We start from the raw sequence: 17,690 nt of genomic DNA on the forward strand, positions 1-17,690 counted from the left end.
TTGATTTATATTATCTTCTTTCGTTTTGGAGGTGAGAATAGGATGGAACAAGAACTGGAGTTAGACGACAGCTAATCCTTATACAGAGAATAATTCAGAATTTGTATACTCTTAGCAAAAAATTAAAAGAATGTGTATACTGTTATTACCTTAGGTCATCTGGAATATGTTTTTTTTTTTTCAAGTTTAATCGTCATTATAATATTGACGTCAAGAGCGTTTGGTCCAATGATTGTTCTGAATGGATAGAAAATATTCGTTACGTAGATCAAGGCTATCGAACAAGTTTCATTATCTATGAAATTTTTTTGTGAAACTTGTTCGATTTGTCATAGTCAATATAGACATTTTACATGATAAATAGCTGAATTTTTGACGTAAACAAAAATAATTTTTGATTTCGGCTTAGAATGTATAACGTTAAAATATTATTGGTACTATTTTTGACTGGTTTACTTATTGTAAGTTTTTACACTCTTTGAAATTTCGTACTAAAACAATTATGTTGGGAAACTTTTATTTTTTAAGATTTACTGAGTATGTTGTTTTTTACGGCAATTTACAGATTCTTTTGCTGGATAAAAGATCTTATAAATTATATATGTTTGCACGTTTATTCTTGGACTATAAGAGATTTCATTCGACCATACTCATTTGTCCTTACCTTAATTTTTCTCTCTAATTTTGTTAAATATACATTTCTTTTTTCTCTACTGGTTTTTGTCATCGTCCAAGAGTCATGATATCTTATAATCTTTTTGTTTTGGTTGAAACGCCTTCAATAGGTTGATCGAATATGATAAATTAGTTCATTAGGGGAAACTAATTCACGCTTTTGAGTTTGAAATTAGTGTAGCGTGTAAATTGGTATAAATATACACATCCAACCAAAACTAATTATAACTCTGGGATGGAAATTGATTTTTGTTTTTCAGTAGGATATTTTTGACGTAGCTACATAGCCATACAAAGCCATTGCAATTAGTTATGAAAATAAGAGGTTTTGAACCATAAAAAAAGTAAATAAAATAAGAGGTGGCAACATTTTCCTTAGACAAATATCCTAAAATGGCACAAAATTAGTCTATGTTACAAACGTAACACATCAAATTTTAAATTTGAAAATAACAAAAATTCAGTGTAATAATATTTATTTATCCTAAGTGAACTGCAAACAAAATTAAAAATTATGTTTGTATTTAGAGTTTTTCCTTTTTTCCATAAAAGGGATTTTTAGTACGTGCTATTATTGGAAGTTTGGAACATTAAAATGGTGGTGCTACATTTAGATAAAAAACTTTAAAATGTGATATTTTAGAAAATTATTCTTTTTTTTTTGGGTAAAAACGTTAAGAAATTTATTATTTTTCTATTCCTCCTTTGTTTGTGTTATCTTATTGTTTTTGTGGAGATATGAGTTTAAATACTTTTGTTAACTTACAGGCTTTGAATACACTCTTAAGAAGAAACAAAATACATCAACGAAACAGAGAGATAAGAAAAATTTGTGAATTACCATTAATACTGAAATGTTGTTGTAACAATGTTTTTTTAGTGAATTTTCGAGATTGTTTTTGGCAAAATGTAGGATGATCTCATTTGTTAATCTGAATTCGTAAACTATGTCTCATTTACATTTTTGTTTATTCAGTTCGAGAATGACTAGTTCAAAAACTGAAATGTGATCGATAACAATTAAAAGGTATTCGATTAATTTCATAGTTTTGTTACTGAAATATGTCTCTTATACATTTAAGTGAAATCCTTTGATTTTGAAAATATTTAGCACGATATACTTGGCCCTGTTTGTTTTTGCATCCAGATGTTGCATCTGGATGCAAATGCTCAAATAATGTTTATTTAGACACTTTAAAACTAACATTTGGATGTTGAATTTGGATGCAAATACTCAAATATAAATATTTGAGATGCTGAAAAATATAGAATCTGGATGCAAATCTAGCATCTCAAAAACTAAAAGACTAAAATACCATTCACAATAATATATTTTTATATATCTTTAAAAAATTATTTTTTTAGTCAAAACATTATTTATTAGCAAAACATAAAATTGTGCTAAAACCATAAAATCTCATTTTTCTTAAATCCCGATTTCTTCCAAAAATTGCAAAATCTCGTTTTCCCGCTAAAAACGCAAAATCACAAGTTTTTGCAAAAAACTCAAAATCTCGATTTTCCATCAAAAACGTAAAATCTCGATTTTCCACAAACATCACAAAATCTTGGTTTTCTGCTAAAACAAACAATCTCGATTTTCTACAAAAAAAAACAAAAAAAATTTCGATTTTCTGCCAAAAGGTAAAATCTTGATTTCCACCAAAAACGCAAAATCTTAGTTTTCCGCCAAAACGCATATTCTCGGTTTCCCGTCAAAAATATAAAATCTTGGTTTCCCGCCAAAAACGAAAAATCTCGGTTTCTTACCGAAAACGCAAAATCTCGATTTTCCGCCAAAACACAAAATCTCAATTTCCTACCAACAACAGAAATCTCGGTTTTTTGCAAAAAACGCAAAATTTTGTTTCTTGCCAAAAACCGCAAAAACTCAATTTTCGGCAAAAAAAATAATAATCTTGGTTTCCCGCCAAATAAAAAATATCGATTTTCTGCAAAAAACGCAAAATCTTGATTTCCCGCTAAAAAACCAAATCACAATTTTCCAAAAACTCAAAATTCGAATAAAAAAAAATTCTCCATCAAATATGCAAAATCATGTTTTTCGGTTTTTTCATATATTTTTAAACCTTAATTTGATAAAAAAAAAATATCACTAAAAAATAGTTTTAATCTAATCTAATATAAAACTAATTTGATTATAAATAAAAAATAATAATTCAAAAGTAGGTCTTTTTTAGTCATTTGATATATTGTACATCTAACATTTTTCTAAACTTACAAACGAACAATTTTATATCTAAATATAGCATCTTGATGCAAAAACTAATTTCCAAAACAAATAATATTTAGATGTTGTATCTAGATGCAAGATGCAGCCTCTAGATAAAAAACAAACAGGCCTAATAATATCGATAACCGATAAAACAACTTGAGTGATGGGGACATCATTTGAACTTGGTTGAAATCATAGTGATATTTTATAAATTTTTAATTTGACCAAGATAATTTATAGATTTGCGCTAATATAGATGTTTAAGTACTAGGACTTGCCAAAGCCTACATCGCCAAGGTCCCAATGCCTAAGCCCCATGCTCGAGCATATTAGTCAATTTACTTGGATTGTAGCTTGGTTTATATATAGATATAATATCTGAATTTCGAAAGACTTTAATAAATCAAGTTTTTGAATAGTTTATTTTTTTAAATGAACATATAGATAAATATAAATAGAAAGTAAATATTCTGCATTATATAATATATCTTTCTTGAAATCATAGAGTTTTTTTTTATTGAAATGAGTTATAAACTTATTCAAAACTAAAAACAAAATAGTAATGTAGATAATATGATTGCATGCAAATATGCAATTTAACAATAATTCTCCTGAATTTCTCTTATTCTGAAAAGACTTTTACCTATGTTTTAAAATAAGAGAAATTTTAGGAGAAATTTTATTGAATATCAGATCAAATTTTCTACATCAAAGTATTAGTTACATGTTTGTTATGAAAAATCATACTAATAATACTTGGATTTCCAAAAAAAAGATAGCTCTTAAAAAAAAAAATTAAGCTCGATGATTCATCATGTGGATTGAGGTCATCGTTCAAGTCCTTCCATTTCAATTACAACTACGATTGGTCAATGGTCAGTATAAACATAAATATTAAACGACTAGATTAACCATCTCTTCCACATGTTTTGTAGATTAATTTAAGTTTCACTTACAGCCTCAAAACTACAAGTTGTAAGAAAAAAAAAGACAATTTAAAAAAAAAATCCAATGTTTGTTCATCACCAACAAATTAAGATATTATCTATTATATAAAAGTTGGATTGTGTCTCACAATCTTGATACATCAGCATCTATTATTTTAACACATCAGATTTACAAAATAATTTATAATTTATTTTATTGATTTTTAATTTGTTTAAAAAACACAAAAATCCTAAATCATTAAATACAATACAAAAAACTCTTAGGAACAATAAATTTCTTATCTTTTTTATTTTTTTTTGGGTTAAAATTCTTCTGCTTTGATTTTAGTGAGAGAGAATAAACCATTATTTATTCTTATTCTATTGATTATTGATGAAGATAGTCCAACAAAAAATCAAATGTAATTTGGGAAAACAAAAAAAGATCAACTGCATAATCTCTGAAAAGCTTAATGAATATCAGGAAGTCAACAACATAAAGTTATGGAACTAAAGGTGAATGATCATCTCTTTGTTTATAGTCTGCATTTGGATTACAAAACTTTTTAGTTTGTATGTTGCCTTAAGATTTAAAAAGTTTGTATGTTGCCTTTAGATTTTAAATCTTGACAAATCCTTGTTCTGTTGTAATCAAACTTATTTGTATGTTCAAAAGTCCAAATAATATCCCTTTAAAAGGAGTCAAGAAAATGAATACAACATATTTAGAGAAAAAAAATATTTTTAGTTGTAATGACTAATGATGACTAAGGAATTTTTGTTTTGTAAAAAGTCGTATTTCTCTGATGCAACAAATTATTCGGAAGTACTTGTAAAATTTACCAATATTTTTCTCTTATGCATAAAACTTCACAACTTTAGACGTAAAAACTAAAATTTGTAACCAAATGAAGGGAATGATAAATCTTATTAACTTTAAAAATTCGAAATAATACAACTAAAATCATGGAAGTAAGTAACTTTTTTGGAAAGAAATTTAAATAAAATAAAAATCCCATAACTGTAGAGTTTGAATTTTTAAATTATTTTTTCGTATTCTATAATCTTTTCAGACGAATTTCATAATTGTAGGATTTGGATTTTTAATTTGTTTTCACTTTTTATATGTTTCTTTGCCTAAAGTTGTAGATTTGGGCTTATATGCCAATTTTCTGTACCAAAGTTTTCTACTTCTACATAAAGCATCCCAAAAAGTAAAACAGATGTTAAGAGGATGAAATTGTGTGACCAAAGCCTCGGTAATCTTTTCAAGCATGCAAGTGTTCTTAAGATTTAGCATATGGAACTATGGAACCATAAGACGTCACTTTGAAAAAATTTGGGCTGATAGTTTTTAAATTCGCTTTAGTTAACGAATATTAATGTTAGCGATTAAATTCAAGTGAAAGATTTAGCACAAAAGACTATCTCCAACGTGAGATCTATAGTGATTTCATACTAAAAACTTGGTGAAGAAAAGTGGTCATGGGTTTAATAGAATTTGGGATATCACAGTTAGAACTCCATTATATTCATTTTCGATTTCAGAAGAGTTTATGAAATACTTTACCAATTAAAATAGGAAAATCCGAATAAATTTATCTATTTATTTATAGGATATGCTTCTTGAGTTTATAACCATAAGTTGATATTTTATACTTAGTATTTGTTGGATTATGAACTCTAGATTTTGTTTAGTATAATATGTATTTGATTAACTTCTTTAAAGACAAAATAATAGCTAAAAATAAACTGATAAAAATTTTACTTTTAAAAGAACTAAATAACAACTTTTTTTTACATGTATATGATAACCTCAAAAAAAAAATTCTGAATTGAGTTTATTTAAAACTACAAAAAAGCTTAAAAATATTTTAAAAAACATTAAAAAAAACTCTGTGCATTTGCATAGGTAATCATCTAGTATAAGCTAAAGGTTAACTGAATTAGGAATGTAAAATGAATTTTAAGACACAATTAAGGAAGCCAACAAAAAGTTTAAATTTAATATTGGGAAGTCGCTTTATTGTATATGTTTCATATTTGATTAAATAGAACACATAAAAAAATTATGATCATCTGATTAATCAAACAATATACAAATTAATAAAAATCAAGCTATATTTTAGACGAAACCGAAATGCAAGAACTAACAAAGACATGAGTAAACAGAAAAAAGGACGGACAACGAAGATCAGAAAATTACAATATTTTATGTTACTACTTACTAGTACTACAATGAAACCACTTCCCAATAATAAAACGGATCACCAAGCTGATTTATCTTTCTTTGCCTTGTTTTTAGCCAAGAGAAATGTGGTCTGTGTTGGGTCCGCGTGGTTTGTCAAAATAATCTGTAAGAGAAACCTTTTTTTAATATCTTAAACGCATGCGTTGAATTTTTCACTATTTTCAGTAACTACGAATAATTTCCCTTTTATTCAAAAGAAACTACTAATAATATGTAGGTAATACGTTCCCTTTTTCTTTTAAGACTTTGGCGTGTTACGTTTGAAGAGGTTAGTTTTTGGATGTCCTTATGATAATTGATAAGAACTGCCACTTTGTATGGACTATGGTTGATCTAGTTTTGCATGCACCTAATCTATTTATCTTTCTAAAATATATAAAAATACTATTCCAAAAGATAGGTACGTATGATAAGGGCCACAAGCGATTGCTTGCTCAGTTTACTCTAAAAGCAGGGTATGGATATATAGTTGTTATATAAATACATTTGCAATATACAAATATGACTAAGATATGTAATCGACTGGTTTGTACTATTATTATTATTGATATATCACCACCTATGGAATTGTGTTATCACTTTTCTTGTCAATATACATATACTTATTGAAAAATATCTAATAAATTACTAGCTGCCGTATTTTTTTTACCTAAATGTGCTCTTTTGATCTTTTGATCTGATATATGTGGAGCCATAATGGTAGTGATTAATATATAAAATCAGTAGTAGAATAATATCTTAGGAAAACAGTTGAACAGCAAAACGATAAACAATTGATTTTGCATGAAGAGTAATATTTTCTTTAACAAAAAATATATTTTATTTATTTTGTATTATACTTGTTATAACGCGTAAGATATAATACGATATTGTTTTATGTGCTTATAGGAATTTCGATACATTCTCTTAACCAATTTGTTTTTCTTCATGTGTTTATGACATTTTCTTTTTCTTTATATGTTTATGATCAAAAGTTAACCCCACACTATTGAATATAAGAATATTGTGTTGTCTTATTTCATATGATGAGAATTACAGAGGTATATATAGGAGAGCTACAGAATCATATAATAAATGAGAGAATCATAGAGAATAATTGTATAGAGTAATTATAGGGATCTTGATAGATATTATCCTTAATATGACCCCTCAAGCTCAAGGCGGAGATGAAGTGAAGACGGAAACATTGGCTTGAGATTGAATCTTTGATAAACTTGATAGGAAGAAAGAAGAAACATCGCGCTTGAACCATGCGGTAGACGGATTTACCGTGACTGATGGGAACACCTCAACGAACGTGTATGTGGAGGTTGAAGGAAGCATATAGCTTAGGAGAAGTCATTATGGACTTAAACAAGTGATCAACTTAGATCTTGGACGACATTGGTCGTGTGGAAACCTATAGCTTAATGAAGCCGTAAACGACTTGACCGCATATCATATTAGGATGGGCGGCATACGGTGGAAAGATTTGTAGAGTTTTTTTTTTTTTGTAAATGAGATGAAAGAAAACAAAAACAAAAATTCAAAAATAAAGAATGGAAAAAGTGCTATGAAAAAAAAAGGAGCACAAAGCTCTATAAGAAAGTGAAGAAAAACGTGTTTTGAGTTAAACAATATATAGATTGAGTTTGATCGGTGGATCAAAACTCACACAAATAACCTGCTCTGATACCATATTGAATATAAGAATATTGTGTTGTCTTATTTCATATGATGAGAATTACAGAGGTATATATAGGAGAGCTACAGAATCATATAATAAATGAGAGAATCATAGAGAATAATTGTATAGAGTAATTATAGGGATCTTGATAGATATTATCCTTAATCACACTTGTGTGAAGTTTGTAAAGTGAAAAATGGGGCTAAAATTGGATTGGACTGAGTAAAAGATTATGTTTGATTTGGGCCAAGTTGTTAATAGTTGAAGATGAAGGATGGCCCAATTTAGGGTATGACTTACCAAAAGGTTAAATCTTTAGGTTGGTCCATTTTATTGACATATCCTATCTTTGAAATATACAGTTGACTATTAAAAAAAGGAAAAACAGAACATAATGTTGACTTTTCTACTTACTATATGTTTTTATTTTTGGTTATACAAGACCATAATCACAGTCTGTGCATCTAATAGGTTTAACTAAAAATTGACGTAACTAAACAAATGAACCGGGTCGTAATTAAAATTGACCCGTACAAAAAAACCGGTCAAACCGGGATGAGATCCACGTCATCGACATCGTTTTCCTTAATTTACCTTTTCTCTCTAGACGGGACATTTATTATTAAAAGAGTCATAAATGATGGCCGGAATAAACTCTTCGCCGGCGACGATTAAGCTCTTCTTCGTTCTGTTTCTCGTTCTCACAGTCTCACCTCCATCACCCAATTTCGTCAATGGTTTCTCCTTCCCTTTCTCCTTCTCACAGTACAAAACCCTAATCTCAACCTCACGATCCCTCCTTCTCCGCGTCGCGAACCTACGCGCTTCGCGCGGAGACGCGTTGGGATCGTCTCGCGTGCGAGCCATGGCCGAGGAGATCGATCGTGGGTTAGGGTTAGGGTTTCTGAGCAGAGCGTGGTCTGTTGGGTGGGATTACATTTGGAATTACGCTTGGAGAAAGGGAGGGATTGACTCCGGCGAGATGTACGGTGCGATTGGTGATCTCAACGAGCTTATGAGTTTAGTGACTGAGTTCAATCGAGCTGAATCGAATGCTGATAAAGCGAGCTCCATTGCTCGGAGCTATGAAAAAGCCCTTCGCGTTTCGAAGCAATTGCTTCGTCGTCTTCTTAGGATCTTTGGTAAATCGGTAAGGGTTTCGAAAAGATGGATCCTTTAACACTTTAAAACCCAAATTCTGCTTCAAGTAGTGAAATAGAATGATATGATTAGGAATTACAGTGAAAAAATCGGATTTGATTACTGTTTCTGAGTATTGTTTCCAAGTGATGATTTGATACTTGTTCTTTAACTGTTTATGTGTTGAGTAGATGAGCCTAAGAGTTAAGCTCACTTTGATTCTTGTAACAGATGGTGATTTCAATTTCATATTTGAGTCTTCGTTTTGTATTAGCTCAAGCACTAATAGTGTGTTTCTTCCTCTGCTTTGATCCTTCCTAGTGGATGTATTTGCTAGTGAAATTAGTCTTTTGCCTGGGGTCATTTGATAAGAGTTTTACTAAGAAAAAGTATGTATATTGTTGTGTTTGTTTGTGTTATGATTGTTAGGGTGCATTAAGGGAGTTTTGGGAGATGGTGCAAGCTGAAGTAGTCGATGGAGAGTTACTACAAGACTGTCTCGAAGTTGGTAGCAACGACGTTAAGAGTTTGCTTCAAATCGCAAAGGATATGGCTTTACAATACTTTTCTTCTCAAAGCCGTTCCTCAGATGAATTATAGCTACAAACCAGAGCTTTCATGTACGTTTCTTCGTTCCATTTTGTTACACATCGTATGTGACCCTTTTTGGCGCGTTGTATTATCTCCTGCATTAGCAAAATCCTCTAGGAAATCTGCCTGAGCTGTTTTGTTTTGTTACATCTTTTTTTTTTGCTTGATAAGTTTTAAGAGATATCTAGACTAGAAAACGATTTGTTTGTTCGTTAGATGAGGTTAAAAGACTCATAGACTAGAAACTCTGTTCTCCATTGCATTCATTGTAATTTTCATCAATCTAAGCCCACGTTTTTGTTATAAAAAAGTCGAGGTATTGAGAAAATCTTTGAAAAACACAAGTCTAGCCATTGTAGGTATCCTACATTTTCTGTAACTGGTGAAATCTCCCACATTCATAGTTAGTATTTTATTGATAAAACAACTGAAATTCACAGTGTTTGATTGGTTCTCATTGCTGGATTCTTGCCTCTATGGTATTGTAGAGTTCATAAATACAACAACCATGTGGTTGTTGAATGGTGGAATAGATCTGAAAATCAGTTTTATTTTTATTTCTAATTATTCAGAATATTTCTTTGTTTGAACACGTTTGCTTTTTTAACTAATTCACTCTGTCACAACCAAATTTATTGATGAATGTCCATCAATTTGTATAGTAATAATTTATTGAGTTTCTCTTTTCCACTCTTTCCCTCGTCTTATTAATCCTTTTGGTGGGCTGCTTGAATCAGAAAGTTTTGAATCTTGGTTTGATAAATTTAATGCGTCCCAAATTATATTTTTCACAATTTAAGAAAACATATGCAAAACAGTGCAAATGAGAATTTATTACTTTCAACTACTCACATTTAGGTCTTAAGGTTATGTCATGATGAACACCATCATCATGACATGGAACTCACTCTCTGTCTTTCATTTAATGTTTACTTCCATCCTAACACATGGCAAATCCTCGACATCATTCTTCAACCGTTGATTCAACCAAGCAAGAGTGATCTCAGCCGTTAGATTTTGAGTATTGTTGCAATGGCAAGTGTGGTGGACCCTTCATTTCATGGTGTCATGTTTGTTACATTATGCCATTTCATTTCAAGGACTATAGTCATTTTGTTTTTTCTTTTCTTCCACATGCGTTGTGCTGAAATAAGCCAAACATGTTAAGCTGAGTACATTTTGTTTAAAGAGATTATTGGTTTGATAACATTGGTCGAGGTTACATACTTAATCACCCGTGATATTCATATGACCAAAGTGTATGTTGAAAATAAATAGAATAGGAGAATAATTATGTCACTTTGCAATTCTATAATTGGAGTAATCAGAGAGTGTTAGTTGAACAAAATGTTTTCTTCAGTTTCCATCTCGAGACAAGTTTTGTAACTTTCTCTTGAGCTTTGATACTTTTGAGGGAGAAAAGTCAATAGCTCGAATTCCAAAGGAAAGACATTAAAATCGAACCGTCACATTTACAAGTTGATTCACAGTAAAGAAATTAAACAAACATCGACAGAGAGTAATAACTCTCCACCATCTTCAGTTTTATGTCTCTAGATCGTGGATCCACACAAAAAAAAAACTCTAAATTATTTCACATATATAACCACACATTCATTTACTTTTTACATTTAAACATCCAAACATCATCGCCGCGTGAACATTTAATGCTTCTTCAACCGCTAGAAAACTTGATAAAATAACATTTTCTCATTCTCTCCATTTTCTTCAAACAATAGTATTATATAAACTCATTTTTCGTTCTTCACAATCCCAAAACCATCAATCTTTCCTCTCCCTATTCATAATCTTGTTCTTAGAAGAGAGATGGCGAGAATGTGTTTGATGATGATGATTATGGTTGCTATGACCATTAACATGGTTGCAAGTGATCCAATTGCACCATGTTACTTCATATTTGGTGACTCTTTGGTTGATAATGGCAACAATAATCAGCTTTCGTCATTAGCTAGAGCTAATTACTTTCCTTATGGTATTGATTTTGCTCTTGGTCCAACCGGTCGGTTTAGCAACGGCAAAACCACAGTCGATGTTATCAGTAAGTCTAATTAACTTACATTTTCCTCTGTTTTTTTTTTGTTTTCGTACTAAACACCAAAGAAACTAATTTGCTCTGTTTCTTTGTTGTAATCTTTGAAAAACCAAAGCTGAGCTTTTGGGTTTCGACGACTACATTACACCGTACGCCGCCGCAAGAGGACAAGACATTCTCCGTGGAGTTAATTATGCTTCCGCTGCTGCCGGAATCCGAGAAGAAACCGGCAGACAATTGGTAAATCTTATATAACTATCTCGTTTAGAGATTAGCATTCGATTTTTTTGGTTTGGTTCTTCAGATCTTCTTCAAGAGAGTTTCTAAAGTTTTACTCTTTTTCTTGTTGTTGTTGTTGTCTTTGTTCTTCAGGGAGGTAGAATAGCATTTGCAGGTCAAGTAGCTAACCACGTGAACACAGTGTCACAAGTAGTGAACATACTCGGTGATGAGAACCAAGCCTCGAGTTACCTCAGCAAATGCATTTACTCGATCGGATTAGGAAGTAACGATTATCTCAACAACTACTTCATGCCTACTTTTTACTCTACCGGTAACCAATTCACGCCTGAATCCTTTGGCGACGATCTCATTGCCCGTTACACCGAGCAACTCCGGGTCCGTACACTCTTTAAGTTCTTATATTCTCTGTTTCTTTAGAATTCCTCTGTTTCTTTAGTTTTCCTCTGTTTCTTTAGTATTCCCCTGTTTTTAGTGTTTACTCTGTTTTTGGTGCCTCTGAGTGAGACTGAAGGTTTCGATTGTGATGGAGCAGATATTGTATAACAATGGAGCGAGGAAGTTTGCGTTAGTTGGAGTTGGTGCGATCGGTTGCAGCCCGAACGAGCTAGCTCAAAACAGTAGAGACGGGACAACATGTGACGAAAGGATCAATTCAGCGAACAGAATCTTCAACAGCAAGCTCATAACTATAGTCGACCAATTTAACCAAAACACTCCTGACGCCAAATTCACTTACATCAACGCATATGGCATCTTCCAAGATATCGTTGCAAACCCTGCTCGTTACGGTAAAGCATCAGTCTTCAAAACTGTGATCGATAAAAAGCAGTAATCTTTCATGATGATTTGCTTAAAGATTTGATTTTTTTTTTTTTTTTTTTGGTTTGCAGGGTTTAGAGTGACAAATGCAGGATGTTGTGGAGTTGGGAGGAACAATGGACAGATAACTTGTCTTCCTGGTCAAGCTCCATGTTTGAATAGGAATGAGTATGTGTTTTGGGATGCTTTTCATCCCGGTGAAGCTGCGAATATTATTATTGGAAGAAGATCGTTTAGGCGAGAAGCTGCTTCTGATGCTCATCCTTATGATATTCAGCAACTAGCAACTCTCTAAAGAGAGAGAAAGAGAAGGAGAAAGACAAAAAGAAACTTGTTTCTTTTGTTTGTTTGTTTTGATAGTTCCTCAATGGTAAACTGAGTTTGGACTCATGAAGAAAGTGTGATGTCAAATTTGGGTTTTGTTGTGTGTGGTGTGATAATGTGTTTATGTAATGATTTGGAGTTACTGTTTAATCTCTTTTGTTAAACTCTTTTATAAATTTGATTCTTTCAATTTAAATGTATTAGTCTTTTGCCCCATATGTTAAGACATAAGAAGGTGAAACCAAAGAAAAAAAAACTAAAATCAAGAATGGGATATATCAGACTAAAGAGAATGGACAGTGAGTTTCCTTTTGAATCACCAAAAAGGTTTAGAAAATGGAATCTGAAACTTGATTTGATATAATCAAAGGAGCAATAGATGAGATGAAACTAAGATTCTATTCCTATTGTTAACTCCCCTCATTTGCTCATATTGAACCTCTAATCTTGAAAATGGGCTAAAAACGAGGCCCAATTTTGTGTGGTTCCTTTGCTTGCCAGCAAGGATGACTGATAATCCAAAGATGCCATTCTTACACTTATTATTATCTCCTTCAGAAAAAAATTTGGATAGAGAAGAGAATGAGCTCCTTGGGATTTTCTGTTGGGACATGTTCTCCTCCGATTGAGCAAAGAAAATGCAGAGTTCTTCTGAGTAATAGCTTAAGCAAAGGAGAAGCTATTAACTTGAGAAGCAAACAAAAAGTTTCTGATCCTGAGTTAAGTCTTGTTCAATCAGCTTCATGTGGTAGAAGAGAAACAATTATTGGTTTTGGTTTCTGTATTGGCTTTGTTGATAATGTTTCAGCATTAGCAGAAACAAGTTCTGTTGAGTTCACTGTATCTCCTTCTGGTCTTGCTTTTTGTGATAAAGTTGTTGGATATGGTCCTGCAGCTGTCAAAGGGCAGCTAATTAAGGTTATTAGTACATCTTAAATTACATTTAAATTAGTTTTGTGTGTTCTTTACGATGTTAGATAATTTTTTTGAATAATTTTGTGCAGGCACATTATGTAGGGAGGTTGGAGAATGGGAAAGTATTTGATAGTAGCTATAACAGAGGAAAGCCTCTAACTTTCCGAATAGGTGTTGGTGAGGTAATTTAGGATAAGCAATTGTTATGCTAAAACCCTTTTTTAAAAACATTATTCGAGATTCAGATAAACTTAAATAAGTACAATATATGAGTTTATGGCAGGTGATTAAAGGTTGGGACCAGGGAATCCTTGGCTCTGATGGAATTCCTCCTATGCTTACCGGTAATCTCAATATCTAATTCATTCATAGTTTTGCTAAAACCGATACTTTTATTTGATAGTATGTTCTAAAATACGATATAGCACCTAGCTCTAACATGGATATTTACGCGGAGTATATAAGGTGGAAAAGTTTTGTTAACAAATATATATGATATAGTTCACAAGTTAATATAAACCTTACAAATGAGTAAACTTTATTTTCAATAGTAACATTGTTATGTTTTATCATGATCTTGCTCTAACTAATTAGTTTTGTTTGGTTTGTTTCTTAAGGTGGGAAACGAACATTGAAAATTCCTCCAGAACTCGCGTATGGTGATCGGGGCGCAGGTTGCAAAGGAGGTAAAAGGAAATGCTAAAATAGCGAAAACCTTTCTTAATTATATAGATTACGAAATCTTATAGAATTGGTTTTCATTAGATAATTAATTAATTAACGAATCCTAAACTTGTTTTGCGCAGGCTCATGCCTAATACCTCCAGCTTCGGTTCTTCTCTTTGACATTGAGTTCATAGGTAAAGCTTGAGAGAGTATTTGCTTCATGCTTTTCCTTTTCCCAAGCAATTCGAATCATCTTTATAGAAACAATATTTTGAGTAATCAACTTTTTTGCCGCGATGTAATCATGTGAATTTCTCTGGCTCTTTTTAACTTACTTTGGTTCATGTACGTTTGCTTACAGAAATTGAAAATCTCAATAAAACAAGTAAAACCGGAATATAAATCAACTCGTCTTGAAAATTGCCAGGGACATCTTAAATAATTACTGAAGCCTAGTACATTACATATATGTTTCAAGAAAGAAAAAAACCCATAAACATAAGAACCCATATTTTCATCACTTTGTAGCACTACATATACAAACACAAGGATATCATTATTTAAAACTAACGGTCCACACATTGGCAAAAGCACGAACATTATGGTATCGTTCGTTACACACGAAATTTACTAAGGGAACGGAGCACATTTCTTCATATCCGTCTCGGTTATATCGAGCGCTAAACCTTTTCCGTGATGAACCCAATAATCAGCCATCGGATTTTTCCTCTCCAGTCCCACAATACCACCTCGAGACGCTTTCAAAGATTCTGTCGAGATCCCATATTCATCGTCACGTTTCTTCAATAGCCCTGGCTTGATCTTACCCATGTTCACGTCTTGTGGTGACATCATTAGTGCTGGTGCACCTAATGGCAACTTATCCCCTGAATTTATCCACACACATAAAAAAAAAAGGAACTCATCATATTGTAAATATTAATTGGGCCAATTTCATTCCAAACAAAAAAAAATAAAAATTCAGGTCTACAGAATTTATTTCTATGAGATCGATAGAATCTCTATTTGTCATAACAACTTACAGAATGATTCATGATTTTTATCTGTTAGAATTTTTGAGTTTTTTTTTTTTTTTACGATTATACGAGTTTCCTGCTTGTCATACCAAATTATGAAGTACAAGCGTAATAAAAGAAAATGTAATTAAATTACCCCGATCGGTCTGCCAAGTGCACCAAAACTTTCCATAAGTTTTGGCAATATTTCGAAGCTCAGGCTTAGCTACAAGCTCAGGGACCCTTGGAATTACTAGAAGACCTGTTTGAATCTACAGTAAGAACAAATTAAGTCAAGCTTTTGTTTCTTAATTTCTCCAAAGACAAACCAACATCAACTAACATTTAAAGTTATTATAATCATGTAAGAATATCAGAAAGCTTATAGAGAAGTAGTTAATTAACCTCATAGTCATGAGAGTGCCAAAGCTTTTGCTCTTCCGAGGAGAGAGTATCAAATAACCTCTCGGACACAATATACTCGATCCCTGAGATATTTAATTAATCACAACAAACACATGAAAAAGCGTAATAATTAGTCATATTTCTTCAAACATTATACGCATGCACGTGTACGTGTACGTACACTCAAATTATCTCTTGCTAATGCTAAATTAATTCGCATGCATTAATCCGCATAGAACCATGCATCATATGAACGTGTAGGTAAATACGATCAACTTCAATAATTATTTTGTCTATTGTTAATATATTGGAGAAAATATAAATATGATGATAATGAGTTACAAAATACATACCGATGAGGTGGGTTTTAGAGGAGTCACAGTCGTAAACAGCACATTGAAGAAAGTCTTCGTTGACTCGATGAGCATAGAAATGAACTTCGATTTGACGGCTAGGATCGTGACCATAACAAGCGAATGAACACAAATGAAGACTCATCTGTTTGATTGGTTTCAAAGATTGCATCATCGCAGCTCCTTTGTCCATCATCATCGACTTCAACGTCGTCGGATCTCCCGGAGGTAAGGTTTCTCCTCCGTCACGTGCCGGATACGCTCCCGGACGCTCATCGCTTGACGCCATTATTGATAAGTCAAAAACGACAACGGTTTGTTTCTTGTATATACAAATTTTTATGTAGCTCTCTCTTCTCGGTTTTATGGTGATGGAATATGAGTGTACATGTGTGTTGGTGTCATGTTTGCATGAGGAGAATGTGATGTGGACAACTTGAGAGGGACACGTCATTGGAGTTTAGCGATGACGTGGCGAGAAATGGCGGGCTTTGAGATTGTAAGATGAAATGGGGATGACTCTATGGACACTTGGCATTTTTGATTCGATTATGACTTATCTGTTTTAACATGAAATGCTCTAATTGAACTCAATATCAAATTTCGGTATGTTATCATTTTTTTTATGTGAATATCCAGGTTTTACAATTGAGAATGGCTAGTTCTTGAACTATGGTTTGACCAATTTAATCCAGAACTTAAGATTCTATGTCAAGTCAACTTTTATGTCAATTTTGACAACCAAAGAACATAAACATAAATAGAGTTTTAGAAGATCTACTTATATAGTTTATTTACTTGTTTTAATATAATAATTTTGACTTATTACACGAAACAATGCTAATACCCAACTATCAGACACAATTTCTGGTTTTAAAAAAATTACGTAGTTAGGAATCATATAAAATATTAACACCATTCGAAGAGCTGGTAAGTAAGTTTGGTCTACGAAAAAATTATAATATATATATATATATATTTTTTGTTAAAAAAAATTATATTATATATATATTATATATATATTATATATATTATATATATATTATATATATAAGTTGTGTATATTAACATCGTTTTATCGATTGTTTTAAGAAAAATATTGGCCGTCGAACAGAAAAAGAAAATTTTTGATTTCTTAGCATATATAAACATATTACACGTATACTGTATACATTCTCTACAATGTTTGAATACTTTTTGTTCGTAGCATATTTGATCATTTGAATTAGAGTGTATACCAAACTTTCCAGTATTTTAAATTTACCACTAATGGAATATTCATTGTCTATTCTCTACTAAGTCTATATATATTTTTCCTTAATTTGGGACATGAATCGACGACAGATTAATATAGAATTCTCAACGGTAATAATACAACGTAAACACCGTGTGTAGGTCCAAAGTTGAAAAA

At 31.8% G+C, this 17,690-nt stretch overlaps 4 protein-coding genes across 5 annotated transcripts; 3 read left to right on the forward strand and 1 right to left on the reverse strand.

The window, feature by feature from the left end:
- Positions 1 to 8,388: 8,388 nt before the first annotated feature.
- Positions 8,389 to 10,468, forward strand: LOC18015921. 2 transcript variants are annotated; one of them, XM_024155296.1, is made up of 3 exons: positions 8,389 to 8,904; positions 9,324 to 9,514; positions 10,344 to 10,467. In XM_024155296.1, the coding sequence occupies exons 1-2, from the start codon at positions 8,392 to 8,394 to the stop codon at positions 9,492 to 9,494; spliced, it is 684 nt and encodes a 227-aa protein (XP_024011064.1). In that variant the 5' UTR covers positions 8,389 to 8,391; the 3' UTR covers positions 9,495 to 9,514; positions 10,344 to 10,467. The 2 variants fall into 2 exon arrangements, with proteins under 2 accessions (XP_024011064.1, XP_006398247.2); XM_006398184.2 differs by having other exon boundaries at positions 9,324 to 10,468.
- Positions 10,469 to 10,480: 12 nt separating this feature from the next.
- Positions 10,481 to 13,074, forward strand: LOC18015922 (GDSL esterase/lipase At5g45670). Its single transcript, XM_006398185.2, has 5 exons — positions 10,481 to 11,544; positions 11,654 to 11,778; positions 11,911 to 12,156; positions 12,314 to 12,569; positions 12,672 to 13,074. Exons 1-5 carry the CDS (start codon positions 11,313 to 11,315, stop codon positions 12,893 to 12,895), a joined length of 1,083 nt encoding a protein of 360 aa, XP_006398248.1. The 5' UTR covers positions 10,481 to 11,312; the 3' UTR covers positions 12,896 to 13,074.
- A 385-nt stretch (positions 13,075 to 13,459) lies between these two features.
- Positions 13,460 to 14,896, forward strand: LOC18015923 (peptidyl-prolyl cis-trans isomerase FKBP13, chloroplastic). The gene is made up of 5 exons (XM_006398187.2): positions 13,460 to 13,842; positions 13,929 to 14,021; positions 14,123 to 14,183; positions 14,457 to 14,525; positions 14,646 to 14,896. The coding sequence occupies exons 1-5, from the start codon at positions 13,507 to 13,509 to the stop codon at positions 14,708 to 14,710; spliced, it is 624 nt and encodes a 207-aa protein (XP_006398250.1). The 5' UTR covers positions 13,460 to 13,506; the 3' UTR covers positions 14,711 to 14,896.
- A 43-nt stretch (positions 14,897 to 14,939) lies between these two features.
- LOC18015924 (oil body-associated protein 2A) lies at positions 14,940 to 16,606 on the reverse strand. The gene is made up of 4 exons (XM_006398188.2): positions 16,280 to 16,606; positions 15,927 to 16,009; positions 15,679 to 15,793; positions 14,940 to 15,392 (listed from the first exon to the last, which is right to left on the reverse strand). Exons 1-4 carry the CDS (start codon positions 16,566 to 16,568, stop codon positions 15,136 to 15,138), a joined length of 744 nt encoding a protein of 247 aa, XP_006398251.1. The 5' UTR covers positions 16,569 to 16,606; the 3' UTR covers positions 14,940 to 15,135.
- Between the last annotated feature and the right edge of the window lie 1,084 nt (positions 16,607 to 17,690).

The sequence above is a fragment of the Eutrema salsugineum genome, unplaced genomic scaffold (genome assembly GCF_000478725.1).
Source record: "Eutrema salsugineum unplaced genomic scaffold, Eutsalg1_0 scaffold_20, whole genome shotgun sequence".
NCBI lineage: Eukaryota > Viridiplantae > Streptophyta > Magnoliopsida > Brassicales > Brassicaceae > Eutrema > Eutrema salsugineum.

Excerpts from the sequence above, each read along its gene's own strand:
- LOC18015923 (XM_006398187.2), top strand. The coding sequence starts at position 13,507 with ATGAGCTCCTTGGGATTTTCTGTTGGGACATGTTCTCCTCCGATTGAG. Across the intron at positions 13,843-13,928 it reads TCAAAGGGCAGCTAATTAAG|GCACATTATGTAGGGAGGTT; the intron begins GTTATTAGTACA and ends AATTTTGTGCAG. Across the intron at positions 14,022-14,122 it reads TCCGAATAGGTGTTGGTGAG|GTGATTAAAGGTTGGGACCA; the intron begins GTAATTTAGGAT and ends AGTTTATGGCAG.
- LOC18015922 (XM_006398185.2), top strand. The coding sequence starts at position 11,313 with ATGGCGAGAATGTGTTTGATGATGATGATTATGGTTGCTATGACCATT. Across the intron at positions 11,779-11,910 it reads AAGAAACCGGCAGACAATTG|GGAGGTAGAATAGCATTTGC; the intron begins GTAAATCTTATA and ends TTTGTTCTTCAG. Across the intron at positions 12,157-12,313 it reads GTTACACCGAGCAACTCCGG|ATATTGTATAACAATGGAGC; the intron begins GTCCGTACACTC and ends GTGATGGAGCAG.
- LOC18015924 (XM_006398188.2), bottom strand. The coding sequence starts at position 16,568 with ATGGCGTCAAGCGATGAGCGTCCGGGAGCGTATCCGGCACGTGACGGA. Across the intron at positions 16,010-16,279 it reads CTCTAAAACCCACCTCATCG|GGATCGAGTATATTGTGTCC; the intron begins GTATGTATTTTG and ends TAAATATCTCAG. Across the intron at positions 15,794-15,926 it reads GGCACTCTCATGACTATGAG|ATTCAAACAGGTCTTCTAGT; the intron begins GTTAATTAACTA and ends TTCTTACTGTAG.
- LOC18015921 (XM_006398184.2), top strand. The coding sequence starts at position 8,392 with ATGATGGCCGGAATAAACTCTTCGCCGGCGACGATTAAGCTCTTCTTC. Across the intron at positions 8,905-9,323 it reads TTAGGATCTTTGGTAAATCG|GGTGCATTAAGGGAGTTTTG; the intron begins GTAAGGGTTTCG and ends TATGATTGTTAG.